Below are 15,589 nucleotides of genomic sequence, written 5' to 3' on the forward strand. Positions count from 1 at the left end.
TTTCAGAATCTCCAACCAAATTCGGAGATCAGTCTCTCCAGTACCCAGTCATCTGTCCATGAAGAGTGACTTCTCTATTGATCGTCCTATACATTTTAGTGATGGACCAGTGACCTTTGACCCCAGGTAAGTTACTGGTCAGAATTTATGATATTACTATTGAAGAGGAGAATCTTCTAGATCTGAAACCAGATGTATTTTGTGTATCTGAGTATATACTGTAAAGCAGGAGGGGGCTTTGTGTGTTTTGTCCAATCAGTGTATATTTTAACATGTTGTTTCATAGTGGTTTATTTATTCCCCCCCCCCCTTTTTATTGATATAACACAGATACAGTAGCTCTTGTGGAAACGAGACAAATCCAATCGCCTTGATACTAAATCAAAACATCATATGTTTTGCAAAAATCGCTCTGCCAGTTGCTGGTTGCTAAAATTCTAATTGTTCACGTTATTTCAGTTTATGTGACAAAACAAGCAAGTATAGTGTAGAGAATCATTGTATCATCAAAACCGATATGAAATATATTTTCCATAAACAAACATATTGTATTTTCAACTGGTGTACAAAACCGAAATTAAAAGACGCAAAACCGAAACTTAAGACCGGGAAGCAAAGAAATAGCTCACATAGAACAGATGTACCGCTTCCTAGACCTGCTTTGAATGCCAGATCTTACATTTCTATATGAATTTGGTCGGGTCACCCAAAAAGTTACATATTGCACCTTTTAACCTTTATTTAAGGCAAGGTAGTCTGATTGAGACCAAGGTCTTTTTAAATGGAGACCTGCATGACAAGACCAAGCAAGAACACAATAAAAGTAATTACAGCAATTACACAATAAAAGTAATTACAGCAATTACACTACAAGTAAATACAGCAATTACACAATACAAGGAAATACAGCAATTACACAAAAGTAATTACAGCAATTACACAATAAAATGAATTACAGTAATCACACAATACAAGTTAGAGAGACAGATGCTACAATCAAGGCAGGAAACACAAAAAGAAAAATACAAAAAACACCAATGATAAAAAACACCATGATAAAAAACCCCATGATAAAAAACACCATGATAAAAAACCCATGATAAAAAAAAAACATGATAAAAAAAAAACATGATTAAAAAAAAAACATGATAAAAAACAACCACATTCCTCAGTGAAGAGGTCCTCTACTAACAATCTGAATTGACCGAAAGGCCCCCATGCATCAAACTGTACGGTATTTTGAAGATTGTTCCATAAGTGAGGTGCAAAGAAATGAAAAGCTGTTTTACCCAAATCTGTAGTGACAGAATGAAGGAGTTCTCCATCTAAATCTGTAGTGACAGAAGGAAGGAGTTCTCCATCTAAATCTGTAGTGACAGAAGGAAGGAGTTCTCCATCTAAATCTGTAGTGACAGAAGGAAGGAGTTCTCCATCTAAATCTGTAGTGACAGAAAGAAGGAGTTGTCCATCTAAATCTGTAGTGACAGAAGGAAGGAGTTCTCCATCTAAATCTGTAGTGACAGAAGGAAGGAGTTCTCCATCTAAATCTGTAGTGACAGAAGGAAGGAGTTCTCCATCTAAATCTGTAGTGACAGAAGGAAGGAGTTCTCCATCTAAATCTGTAGTGACAGAAGGAAGGAGTTCTCCATCTAAATCTGTAGTGACAGAAGGAAGGAGTTCACCATCTAAATCTGTAGTGACAGAAGGAAGGAGTTCTCCATCTAAATCTGTAGTGACAGAAGGAAGGAGATCTCCATCTAAATCTGTAGTGACAGAGGAAGGAGTTCTCCATCTAAATCTGTAGTGACAGAAGGAAGGAGTTCTCCATCTAAATCTGTAGTGACAGAAGGAAGGAGTTCTCCATCTAAATCTGTAGTGACAGAAGGAAGGAGTTTTCCATCTAAATATGTAGTGACAGAAGGAAGGAGTTCTCCATCTAAATCTGTAGTGACAGAAGGAAGCAGTTCTCCATCTAAATCTGTAGTGACAGAAGGAAGGAGTTCTCCATCTAAATCTGTAGTGACAGAAGGAAGGAGTTCTCCATCTAAATCTGTAGTGACAGAAGGAAGGAGTTCTCCATCTAAATCTGTAGTGACAGAAGGAAGGAGTTCTCCATCTAAATCTGTAGTGACAGAAGGAAGGAGTTCTCCATCTAAATCTGTAGTGACAGAAGGAAGGAGTTCTCCATCTAAATCTGTAGTGACAGAAGGAAGGAGTTCTCCATCTAAATCTGTAGTGACAGAAGGAAGGAGTTCTCCATCTAAATCTGTAGTGACAGAAGGAAGGAGTTATCCATCTAAATCTGTAGTGACAGAAGGAAGGAGTTCTCCATCTAAATCTGTAGTGACAGAAGGAAGGAGTTCTCCATCTAAATCTGTAGTGACAGAAGGAAGGAGTTCTCCATCTAAATCTGTAGTGACAGAAGGAAGGAGTTCTCCATCTAAATCTGTAGTGACAGAAGGAAGGAGTTCTCCATCTAAATGTTACATTACAGGTTTTTTTTGTATTCTGGTTAGCCATACTATATTGTTAAATTCCATAGGTGTTATATTTAACCGTTTAGCAGACGCTCTCATGCAGAGCAACATAGGGCAATTAGGGTGAAGTGCCTTGCTCAAGGGCACATTGGCAGATTTTTCACCTAGTCGGCTCGGGGATTCAAACCAGCGACATTTCAGTTACTGGCTCTTAATGCTAAGCTACCTGCCTTTCAGTTACTGGCTCTTAATGCTAAGCTACCTGCCTTTCAGTTACTGGCTCTTAACGCTAAGCTACCTGCCTTTCAGTTACTGGCTCTTAACGCTAGGCTACCTGCCTTTCAGTTACTGGCTCTTAACGCTAGGCTACCTGCCTTTCAGTTACTGGCTCTTAATGCTAAGCTACCTGCCTTTCAGTTACTGGCTCTTAACGCTAGGCTACCTGCCTTTCAGTTACTGGCCCAATGCTCTTAACGCTAGGCTACCTGCCTTTCAGTTACTGGCCCAATGCTCTTAACGCTAGGCTACCTGCCTTTCAGTTACTGGCTCTTAACGCTAGGCTACCTGCCTTTCAGTTACTGGCTCTTAATGCTAAGCTACCTGCCTTTCAGTTACTGGCTCTTAACGCTAGGCTACCTGCCTTTCAGTTACTGGCTCTTAACGCTAGGCTACCTGCCTTTCAGTTACTGGCTCTTAACGCTAGGCTACCTGCCTTTCAGTTACTGGCTCTTAATGCTAGGCTACCTGCCTTTCAGTTACTGGCTCTTAATGCTAAGCTACCTGCCTTTCAGTTACTGGCTCTTAATGCTAAGCTACCTGCCTTTCAGTTACTGGCTCTTAATGCTAGGCTACCTGCCTTTCAGTTACTGGCCCAATGCTCTTAACGCTAGGCTACCTGCCTTTCAGTTACTGGCTCTTAATGCTAGGCTACCTGCCTTTCAGTTACTGGCTCTTAATGCTAAGCTACCTGCCTTTCAGTTACTGGCTCTTAATGCTAAGCTACCTGCCTTTCAGTTACTGGCTCTTAATGCTAGGCTACCTGCCTTTCAGTTACTGGCCCAATGCTCTTAACGCTAGGCTACCTGCCTTTCAGTTACTGGCTCTTAATGCTAGGCTACCTGCCTTTCAGTTACTGGCTCTTAATGCTAAGCTACCTGCCTTTCAGTTACTGGCTCTTAACGCTAGGCTACCTGCCTTTCAGTTACTGGCTCTTAACGCTAGGCTACCTGCCTTTCAGTTACTGGCTCTTAACGCTAGGCTACCTGCCTTTCAGTTACTGGCTCTTAATGCTAAGCTACCTGCCGTGACAAGTTGAATCAGATGTGCTAGCTCTCAAACTGCTGCAGGTCACTGTAGTGACGGGGAAACAAAGCTTCCTGAAGCAATGAGGCTTTCCAACCAATTGTGTCAAATAGGTTAATTGCTCTGAGCTTCTTTATTCATTCACAATGCACATTAGTGACATCTGCTGGTCAGCAATAAATAGCAATGTGTGATTATCAGATAGAGGTCTTTTTTTCTCCACTGATTTGATCAAAACGCTGTGGCAGTAAGTCGTTGGCTTTAATAGCCTACAGTCAGTTCACATCTTTACATCATGCTTATTTTTCTGCCTTCAAGTTGACTATTTTTCAAAAATGGAATCTATGGCATTATTGAGGATGTTTAAGAGAGAAGCTTATACTATACTAAATAAAACAAATGATTTGAATAACAGTGCAGAAAGTGTGGTTTCACAAAACTATTTTCAAAATAGTGTCTCTTCAACGGGATTCGAACTCATACTCCCACGTCCCGGAATGTTCCATAGTTCCCTACTCTACCAGCTAAGACACCAGTCAGGTGAAATTACTTGTACAAAATCCTAACTAAATGTATAAGTATGGTATCCAGTAGCAGTCGGTGTTTGAAAGCAGCTTAATCGAAGAAAGCATCGGAACCACGGTGAAATCAGTGGGATCTCGCATTTTGCAACACATGGTTTGAAAAAGCATGTGATCAAACGAAGCTTCGGACATCATTGATGACGTACTTCTGATAAAGTGATACACTTATCGGCACACTGATTCGAAGTTAGCTGCTTAGCGATTTCAACGCATGCCTTGGAGCTTCAGTATGAAACGTAACATCACTAGATCACTGAGGAGAGAATTGAGAACCACTGACTTAGTCAACCATTCTCAATTGACACAAGGCCATACGTGAGTCATTCACAAGACACCGCCACTGGCCATAGTCCTACATAACTGTGTGTATTAACAGTCATTGCATAACACAACACATTAGATAAACTTCAATGGCACTCACTCACTGTTACACAAAAAGAGCTTTGAACAAACCACTCCGCAAAATATTCTAATGATCCACCGCCCCTACATTTTAATTATCACTAAAACGCAAATAACCTTTTTTTTGTGAGCTGCAAAGAACCATTGAATGGCTTGAAGGGTTCTTTGAGTCATTATGGTTCCACATAGAACCATCACCCTTCCCAAAGAACCCTTGCGGAACCCTCTTTTCTTAGTGTGTACATTCTATACTTTTGAAGATTTCTACAATCTGAGTTCATATAGTTTAGTAATACCACTGTGGACATGTTTCTACAACCTTCTGAGTTCATATAGTTTAGTAATACCACTGTGGACATGTTTCTACAACCTTCTGAGTTCATATAGTTTAGTAATACCACTGTGGACATGTTTCTACAACCTTCTGAGTTCATATAGTTTAGTAATACCACTGTGGACATGTTTCTACAACCTTCTGAGTTCATATAGTTTAGTAATACCACTGTGGACATGTTTCTACAACCTTCTGAGTTCATATAGTTTAGTAATACCACTGTGGACATGTTTCTACAACCTTCTGAGTTCATATAGTTTAGTAATACCACTGTGGACATGTTTCTACAACCTTCTGAGTTCATATAGTTTAGTAATACCACTGTGAACATGTTATCCTTTCCAGAGGCTACTACCACTCAGAGAGCAGAGTATTCTGTTCAGGTCTACTCTGTTAGAGGATCAGTATTAACATCTACAATCTCTCTCTCCTTTATCTCTGTTATGGAAGGTCTACTCTGTTAAAGGATCAGTATTAACATCTACAATCTCTCTCTCTCTCCTTTATCTCTGTAGTGGAAGGTCTACTCTGCCAGAGGATCAGTATTAACATCTACAATCTCTCTCTCCTTTATCTCTGTAGTGGAAGGTCTACTCTGTTAGAGGATCAGTATTAACATCTACAATCTCACTCTCCTTTATCTCTGTAGTGGAAGGTCTACTCTGTTAGAGGATCAGTATTAACATCTACAATCTCTCTCTCCTTTATCTCTGTAGTGGAAGGTCTACTCTGTTAGAGGATCAGTATTAACATCTACAATCTCTCTCTCCTTTATCTCTGTAGTGGAAGGTCTACTCTGCCAGAGGATCAGTATTAACATCTACAATCTCTCTCTCCTTTATCTCTGTAGTGGAAGGTCTACTCTGTTAGAGGATCAGTATTAACATCTACAATCTCTCTCTCCTTTATCTCTGTAGTGGAAGGTCTACTCTGCCAGAGGATCAGTATTAACATCTACAATCTCTCTCTCCTTTATCTCTGTAGTGGAAGGTCTACTCTGTTAGAGGATCAGTATTAACATCTACAATCTCTCTCTCCTTTATCTCTGTAGTGGATGGTCTACTCTGTTAGAGGATCAGTATTAACATCTACAATCTCTCTCTCCTTTATCTCTGTAGTGGAAGGTCTACTCTGCCAGAGGATCAGTATTAACATCTACAATCTCTCTCTCCTTTATCTCTGTAGTGGAAGGTCTACTCTGTTAGAGGATCAGTATTAACATCTACAATCTCTCTCTCCTTTATCTCTGTAGTGGATGGTCTACTCTGTTAGAGGATCAGTATTAACATCTACAATCTCTCTCTCTCTCCTTTATCTCTGTAGTGGAAGGTCTACTCTGTTAGAGGATCAGTCCAGGTGTGCAGTGTGTCAGCAGGTGCTGAGGGATCCAGTCTCTATCACCTGTGGACACGGGTTCTGCAGACAGTGCATCACCAGTTACTGGGAGAAACCTGCTCCTTCAGGAGACTATGACTGTCCTCAGTGTAGAAAGAGATCCAGAACACGTCCTGTACTACAGCAGCTGAGTCAACCCAATAAAACAAGAGGCTCTGAAAACAGTAAGACCACTTGCACACGTGGGCCAAGTCAATACCTTAATATGATTTACAGTAGTTAACTACAATATTATGAGATAATAGAAGTTACTGTAGTTGTGGAAGGCCCACTTGTCATCCTGTCAATGAATGTTTCTGATACACATCATTTTTCCTCTTCCCTTGTAGTGGATGACAGCCTGCAGAGAGCTATAGTAAACCATAAAGACAGTCTGAAAAGGAGGTATGAATGTGTGATAGAAGGTATGGAAATAGCAGGGAACCAAACTCCCCTCAACAGGATTTACACAGAGCTCTACATCACAGAGGGAGAGAGTGAAGGGGTTAACAATGAACATGAGGTGTGGCAGCTAGAGACAGCATCCAGGACACCAACCTCACATGACACAGCAATCCACTGCAATGACATCTTTAAACCCTTACCAGGCCAAGAGAGAAGCATCAGAACTGTGCTGACGAAGGGCATCGCTGGCATCGGAAAAACAGTGTCTGTGCAGAAGTTCATCCTAGACTGGGCTGAAGAGAAGGCGAACCAAGATGTGGATATCATATTTGTGCTTCCTTTCCGGGAGCTGAACTTGATTAAAGATCTCCAGTACAGTCTTCTCAGACTTTTAAATGGCTTCCACACAGAACTAGACATAGGCAATGCAAAGAAACTCACTGCCTGTAAAGCTATGTTCATCTTTGATGGTTTGGATGAAAGCAGACTTCCATTGGATTTCCAGCACAATGAAAAGGTGTCTGATGTCACCCAGACATCGTCTGTCGATGTTCTGCTGACAAACCTCATCAAGGGGAATCTGCTTCCCTCTGCTCTCCTATGGATAACCTCCCGACCAGCAGCAACCAATCAGATCCCCCCTAAGTGTGTTGACCAGGTGACAGAGGTACGAGGGTTCAATGACCCACAGAAGGAGGAGTACTTCAGGAAGAGATTCAGTGATGAAGACCTGGCCAGCAGAATCATCTCACACATAAAGACAACAAGGAGCCTCCACATCATGTGCCACATGCCAGTGTTCTGTTGGATTTCTGCAATAGTCCTTGAACACATGTTGAGTACAGACAAGAGGAGAGAGATGCCCACGACTCTGACTGAGATGTCAATACACTTCCTGCTCATTCAGACCAGCCTGAAGAACCAGAAATATCATGGAAGAGATGAGATGGATCAACAGGAGCTCATGGAGTCAGATAAGGAAATTCTTCTGAAGCTGGGGAAGCTGGCGTTTGAAAATCTGGAGAAGGGTAATCTCATGTTCTATGAAGAAGACCTGAAAGAGTGTGGCATTGATGTCAAAGAAGCCTCAGTGTACTCAGGAGTGTGCACACAAATCTTTAAAGAAGAGTCTGTGTTATTTCAGAGAGTGGTGTACTGCTTTGTTCATCTGAGCATTCAGGAGTTTCTCTCAGCTGTCTACATGTACCATTGTTACACAACCAAGAACATGGATGCACTGAAGCCCTTCCTCAAGAGAAAGTCTAGAGCTGCATCTGAAGAGCTAACCTTGCATGAGCTGCTGAAGAGTACCGTGGATAAAGCCTTGGAGAGCAAGAACGGACACCTGGACCTCTTTGTCCGCTTCCTTCATGGCATGTCACTGGAGTCCAATCAGAAACTCCTACGAGGTCTGGTGACACAGACAGAAAGCAGTCCAGACAGCGTCCAGAAAACAATCCGATCCCTTAAGGTGATGCAGAGGAAGAACATCTCCCCTGAGAGGTGCATCAATCTCTTCCACTGTCTGATAGAGATGAAAGACCATTCAGTACAGGAGGAAATCCAAGCGTACTTGAGGTCAGAGAAGAGAACCAAAAACCTCACACATTCTCAGTGTTCAGCACTGGCCTACATGCTACAGATATCAGAGGAGGTTCTGGATGTGTTTGACCCGAAGGTATACAAGACATCAGAGGAGGGTCGTAGGAGACTGCTCCCAGCTGTGAGAGGCTGCAGGAAAGCTCTGTAAGTATTCATGGAAATATCCCACACCAAAATACATTGTAGTTACAGCAGCATTTTTATTGGCTGACGGGCTCTGTAAGTACTCATGTGACTATCCCTCAGACCAAACTTTACTGTATGTAAGAACAACAATATTTTCATTGGCTGACTAAACTTTCTATCAGCTGAAAAGTCTTAAACAAACTGTAATACAAACGGATCAGAAAAGTTGTAGCATTGAGACATCTATACACAGTGTTCACATTATTAGTGAAGAGGTAACTGTAAGCAGGGAAGCTAAATGTAACATTTTAATCCAACCTGTCCCTCATGGTATTTACTCTGTTGACAGACTCACTGGGTGTAAACTCACAGACACATCCTGTGAAGTGTTGGCCTCAGTTCTCAGTTCAAACCCCTCACACCTGAGAGAGCTGGATCTGAGTAACAATGACCTGAAGGATTCAGGAGTGAAGCTGCTGTCTGCTGGACTGGGGAATCCCCACTGTAAACTGGAGACTCTGAGGTCAGTATTCCTGTAGTTGGTCAACAAGTGATAACTGTTCACCAGATCCACATGTGTTTACCAGGCACACATAGTCCACACCATGTGTGTTTGGACAGTGAAGCTTACAGTTTTAAATTTGGTGCTATGCTCCAGCATTTTGGATTTGAGATCAAATGTTTCATATGAGGTGACAGTATATAATGTCACCTTTTATTTGAGGGTATTTGAATACATATCTGTTTCACTGTTCAGAAATGAAAGCACTTTATGTATCTAGTCCCCCTATTTGAAGAAGTCATACATATTCTGACCATTTCACTTACAGTGTATTAAAGTAGTTCAAAGTCTAGTATTTTGTTCCAAACTCGTTGGTTGCATTTGCAGTTTGTTTTGGTTGTGTTTTGGGATATGTTTTGTCCAACAGTAACTGAATGGTGGATGATGACTGGAGTAATTTTCTGTCTAAGTGAGTAGATAACATGTTTCTAAACACTACTAAATTAATCCTGATGATGCCTTGATTAAGAAAAATCATGAATGAATCATGAATAATAATGAATGAGAAAGTTACAGAGGCTACAACAAAACATGCTAACCTCTCACCATTACCAATAACAGAGGGGGAATGATCCTTGTGCCTCTGTAACTTTCTCATTCATCATCATTCACGATTCATTCATGATTATTCATAATCATAGTAGCATCCACATGAATGTAGAAGTGTTCAGAAACATCTTCTATTCTTACTGACAATACAAGTGAAGTGACTCCAAAATGACAGGACATTATTCACCATTCAGTTTCTATTGGGGAAAACATCGTCTAAAACACAAACAAAACAAACTGCAAATGCATTCAACAAGTTTGTAGAATCACAAGCTTGATGTAATCACTGCGGGTAAGGAATATGGGACCAAATACTAAACTTATGACTACTTTAATACAATATAAGTGACTATGTCCAAATTATTACGACTTTTTCAAATGGGAGAACTAGATACATAAATTGTTTTCATTTCCAAACAGTAACACAGATATGTATGAATACCCTCAAATAAAAGGTGACATTATATACTGTCACCTCATATGAAACATTCTATCTGAAATCCAAAATGCTGGAGCATAGCACCAAATGTAAAACTGTAAGCTTCACTGTCCAAACACATATGGTTTGGACTATGTGTGCCTGATAAACACATGTGGATCTGGTGAACAGTTATCACTTGTTGACCAACTACAGGAATACTGACCTCAGAGTCTCCAGTTTACAGTGGGGATTCCCCAGTCCAGCAGAGAGCAGCTTCACTCCTGAATCCTTCAGGTCATTGTTACTCAGATCCAGCTCTCTCAGGTGTGAGGGGTTTGACTTCAGAGATGAGACCAGAGAAGCACAGCCTTCCTCTGTGACTAGACAGCCTGACAGCCTGCAATAATAAAATCCTATTAAAATCACACTGCTATATGTTTGTTCAACATTTTCAGATACATCAGAGTCCTGAAACCTGGAATATCTATTCATATATGTATATACAGTTGAAGTCGGAAGTTTACATACACCTTAGCCAAATACATTTAAACTCAGTTTATCACAATTCCTGACATTTAATCCTTGTAGAAATTCCCTGTCTTAGGTCAGTTAGGATCACCACTTTATTTTAAGAATGTGAAATGTCAGAATAATAGTAGAGAATGATTCATTTCAGCTTTTATTTCTTTCATCACATTCCCAGTGGGTCAGAAGTTTACATACACTCAATTAGTATTTGGTAGCATTGCCTTTAAATTGTTTAACTTGGGTCAAACGTTTCGGGTAGCCTTCCACAAGCTTCCCACAATAAGTTGGGTGAATTTTGGCCCATTCCTCCTGACAGAGCTGGTGTAACTGAGTCAGGTTTGTAAGCCTCCTTGCTCGCACACGCTTTTTCAGTTCTGCCCACACATGTTCTATAGGATTGAGGTCAGGGCTTCGTGATGGCCACTCCAATACCTTGACTTTGTTGTCCTTAAGCCATTTTGCCACAACTTTGGAAGTATGCTTGGGGTCATTTTCCATTTGGAAGACCCATTTGCGACCAAGCTTTAACTTCCTGACTAATGTCTTGAGATGTTGCTTCAATATATCCACATAATATTTTCCTTCCTCATGATGCCATCTATTTTGTGAAGTGCACCAGGCCCTCCTGCAGCAAAGCACCCCCACAGCATGATGCTGCCACCCCCGTGCTTCATGGTTGGGATGGTGTTCTTCGGCTTACAAGCATCCCCCTTTTTCCTCCAAACATAACGATGGTCATTATGGCCAAACAGTTATATTTTTGTTTCATCAGACCAGAGGACATTTCTCAAAAAAGTACGATCTTTGTCCCAATGTGCAGTTGCAAACCGTAGTCAGGCTTTTTTATGGCGGTTTTGGAGCAGTGGCTTCTTCCTTGCTGAGCGGCCTTTCAGGTTATGTCAATATAGGACTCGTTTTACTGTGGATATAGATACATTTATACCTGTTTATATAGGCCTCCTGTACCTCAGTTGGTAGAGCATGGCGCTTGCAACGCCAGGGTTGTGGGTTCGATTCCCACGGGGGGCCAGTATGAAAAATGTATGCACTCACTAACTGTAACTCGCTCTGGATAAGAGCGTCTGCTAAAATGTAAATATAGGACTTGTTTTACTGTGGATATAGATACTTTTGTACCTGTTTCCTCCAGCATCTTCACAAGGTCCTTTGCTGTTGTTCTGGGATTGATTTGCACTTTTCGCACCAAAGTACATTCATCTCTAGGAGACAGAACACATCTCCTTCCTGAGCAGTATGACGGCAGCGTGGTCCCATGGTGTTAATACTTGCGTACTATTGTTTGTACAGATGAACGTGGTACCTTCAGGCGTTTGGAAATTGCTCCCAAGGATGAACCAGACTTGTGGAGGTCTACAATTCTATTTCTGAGGTCTTTGCTGATTTCTTTTGATTTTCCCATGATGTCAAGCAAAGAGGCACTGAGGTTGAAGGTAGGCCTTGAAATACATCCACAGGTACACCTCCAATTGACTCAAATGATGTCAATTAGCCTATCAGAAGCTTCTAAAGCCATGACATCATTTTCTGGAATTTTCCAAGCTGTTTAAAGGCACAGTCAACTTAGTGTATGTAAACTTCTGACCCACTGGAATTGTGATGAAGTGAATTATAAGTGAAATAATCTGTCTGTAAACAATTGTTGCAAAAATTACTTGTGTCATGCACAAAGTAGATGTCCTAACCGACTTGCCAACACTAGAGTTTGTTAACAAGAAATTTGTGGAGTGGTTGAAAAACAAGTTTTAATGACTCCAACCAAAGTGTATGTTAACTTCCGACTTCAACTGTATACTCTACCAGTCAAAAGTTTGAACACACCTACTCATTCAAATGTATTTTTTACATTTAAAACTAATTTTTACATTGTAGAAGAAAGAGACTTGCTTTGGCCAAGAAACATGAGCAATGGACATTAGACCGGTGGAAATCTGTCCTTTGGTCTGATGGGTCCAAATTTTAGATTTTTGGTTCCAACCGCCATGTCTTTGTGAGACGCAGAGTAGGTGAACGGATGATCTCTGCATGTGTGGTACCCACCGTGAAGCATGGAGGAGGAGGTGTTATGGTGTGGGGGTGCTTTGCTGGTGACACTGTCTGTGAATTATTTAGAATTCAAGGCACACTTAACCAGCATGGCTACCACAGCATTCTGCAGCGATACGCCATCCCATCTGGTTTGCGCTTAGCGGGACTATCATTTGTTTTTCAACAGGACAATGACCCAACACACCTCCAGGCTGTGTAAGGGCTATCTGACCAAGGAGAGTGATGGAGTGCTGCATCAGATGACCTGGCCTCCACAATCACCCGACCTCAACCCAATTGAGATGGTTTGGGATGAGTCGGACGGCAGAGTGAAGGAAAAGCAGCCAACAAGTGCTCAGAATATGTGGGAACTCTTTCAAGACCGTTGGAAAAGCATTCCAGGTGAAGCTGGTTGAGAGAATGCCAAGAGTGTGCAAAGCTGTCATCAAGGCAAAGGGTGGCTATTTGAAGAATCTCAAATATAAAACATATTTTAATTTGTTTAACACTTCTTTGGTTACTACATGATTCCATATGTGTTATTTCAAAGTTTTGATGTCTTCACTGTTATTCTACAATGTAAAAAATAGTAAAAATAAAGAAAAACCCTTGAATGAGTATGTGTGTCCAAACGTTTGACTGGTACTGTATATAAATGAATGAATGTATAATTATTCAATCAATTTCAATCAATTTTATTTTATATAGCCCTTCGTACATCAGCTAATATCTCGAAGTGCTGTACAGAAACCCAGCCTAAAACCCCAAACAGCTAGTAATGCAGGTGTAGAAGCACGGTGGCTAGGAAAAACTCCCTAGAAAGGCCAAAACCTAGGAAGAAACCTAGAGAGGAACCAGGCTATGAGGGGTGGCCAGTCCTCTTCTGGCTGTGCCGGGTGGAGGTTATAACAGAACCATGCCAAGATGTTCAAAAATTTTCATAAGTGACAAGCATGGTCAAATAATAATCAGGAATAAATCTCAGTTGGCTTTTCATAGCCGATCATTAAGAGTTGAAAACAGCAGGTCTGGGACAGGTAGGGGTTCCATAACCGCAGGCAGAACAGTTGAAACTGGAATAGCAGCAAGGCCAGGCGGACTGGGGACAGCAAGGAGTCACCACGGCCGGTAGTCCCGACGTATGGTCCTAGGGCTCAGGTCTCTCAGTTGGCTTTTCATAGCCGATCATTAAGAGTTGAAAACAGCAGGTCTGGGACAGGTAGGGGTTTCGTAACCGCAGGCAGAACAGTTGAAACTGGAATAGCAGCAAGGCCAGGCGGACTGGGGACAGCAAGGTGTCAGCATGCCCGGTAGTCCTGACGTATGGTCCTAGGGCTCAGGTTCTCAGAGAGAAAGAGAGAACGAGATAATTAGAGAGAGCATACTTAAATTCACACAGGACACTGGATAAGACAGGAGAAGTACTCCAGGTATAACCAACTAACCCCAGCCCCCCGACACATAAACTACTGCAGCATAAATACTGGAGGCTGAGACAGGAGCGGTCCGGAGACACTGTGGCCCCATCCGAAGAAACCCCCGGACAGGGCCAAACAGGAAGGATATAACCCCACCCACTCTGCCAAAGCACAGCCCCCGCACCACTAGAGGGATATCCTCAACCACCAACTTACAATCCTGAGACAAGGCCGAGTATAGCCCACAGAGGTCTCCACCACAGCACAAACCAAGGGGGGGCGCCAACCCAGACAGGAAGATCACGTCAGTAACTCAACCCACTCAAGTGACGCACCCCTCCTAGGGACGGCATGAAAGAGCACCAGCAAGCCAGTGACTCAGCCCCTGTAACAGGGTTAGAGGCAGAGAACCCCAGTGTAGAGAGGGGAACCGGCCTGGCAGAGACAGCAAGGGCTGTTCGTTGCTCCAGAGCCTTTCCGTTCACCTTCACACTCCTGGGCCAGACTACACTCAATCATATGACCTACTGAAGAGATAAGTCTTCAGTAAAGACTTAAAGGTTGAGACCCAGTCTGCGTCTCTCACATGGGTAGGCAGACTGTTCCATAAAAATGGAGATCTATAGGAGAAAGCCCTGCCTCCCGCTGTTTGCTTAGAAATTCTAGGGACAATTAGGAGGCCTGCGTCTTGTGACCGTAGCGTACGTATTGGTATGTACGGCAGGACCAATTCGGAAAGATAGGTAGGAGCAAGCCCATGTAACGCTTTATAGGTTAACAGTAAAACCTTGAAATCAGCCCTTGCCTTAACAGGAAGCCAGTGTAGGGAAGCTAGCACTGGAGTAATATGATCAAATTTCTTGGTTCTAGTCAGGATTCTAGCAGCCGTATTTAGCACTAACTGAAGTTTATTTAGTGCGTTATCCGGGTAGCCGGAAAGTAGAGCATTGCAGTAGTCTAACCTAGAAGTAACAAATGCATGGATTAATTTTTCTGCATCATTTTTGGACAGAAAATTTCTGATTTTTGCAATGTTACGTAGATGGAAAAAAGCTGTCCTTGAAACAGTCTTGATATGTTCGTCAAAAGAGAGATCAGGGTCAAGAGTAACGCCGAGGTCCTTCACAGTTTTATTTGAGACGACTTTACAACCATCAAGATGAATTGTCAGATTTAACAGAAGATCTCTTTGTTTCTTGGGACCTAGAACAAGCATCTCTGTTTTGTCCGAGTTTAAAAGTAGAAAGTTTTCAGCCATCCACTTCCTTATGTCTGAAACACAGGCTTCTAGCGAGGGCAATTTTGGGGCTTCACCATGTTTCATTGAAATGTACAGCTGTGTGTCATCCGCATAGCAGTGAAAGTTAACATTATGTTTTCGAATAACATCCCCAAGAGGTAAAATATATAGTGAAAACAATAGTGGTCCTAAAACGGAACCTTGAGGAACACCGAAATG

General features: G+C 41.9%; 2 protein-coding genes across 2 annotated transcripts in view; both read left to right on the top strand.

Annotated features, from left to right (window-relative positions):
* The window catches only part of LOC311140758 (NACHT, LRR and PYD domains-containing protein 3-like), a gene marked incomplete at its 5' end in the record, with an annotated part of 241,072 nt that overhangs the window by 127,170 nt on the left and 98,313 nt on the right, over nt 1-15,589 (top strand). The gene's annotated exons all lie outside the window — the stretch shown is intronic.
* LOC311141562 (NLR family CARD domain-containing protein 3-like) lies at nt 11-8,665 on the top strand. Its single transcript, XM_084176930.1, has 3 exons — nt 11-126; nt 6,423-6,658; nt 6,824-8,665. The coding sequence occupies exons 1-3, from the start codon at nt 59-61 to the stop codon at nt 8,626-8,628; spliced, it is 2,109 nt and encodes a 702-aa protein (XP_084033056.1). The 5' UTR covers nt 11-58; the 3' UTR covers nt 8,629-8,665.

This window comes from Coregonus lavaretus (genome assembly GCF_964263955.1).
Source record: "Coregonus lavaretus genome assembly, chromosome: 2".
Classification (NCBI taxonomy): Eukaryota; Metazoa; Chordata; class Actinopteri; order Salmoniformes; family Salmonidae; genus Coregonus; species Coregonus lavaretus.

What these genes read in the sequence shown, in the direction of transcription:
- LOC311141562 (XM_084176930.1), top strand. Translation starts at nt 59, where the DNA reads ATGAAGAGTGACTTCTCTATTGATCGTCCTATACATTTTAGTGATGGA. An exon ending in CCAGTGACCTTTGACCCCAG is followed by an intron (nt 127 to 6,422) that starts GTAAGTTACTGG and finishes TTATCTCTGTAG; the next exon opens with TGGAAGGTCTACTCTGTTAG. An exon ending in AACAAGAGGCTCTGAAAACA is followed by an intron (nt 6,659 to 6,823) that starts GTAAGACCACTT and finishes CTTCCCTTGTAG; the next exon opens with TGGATGACAGCCTGCAGAGA.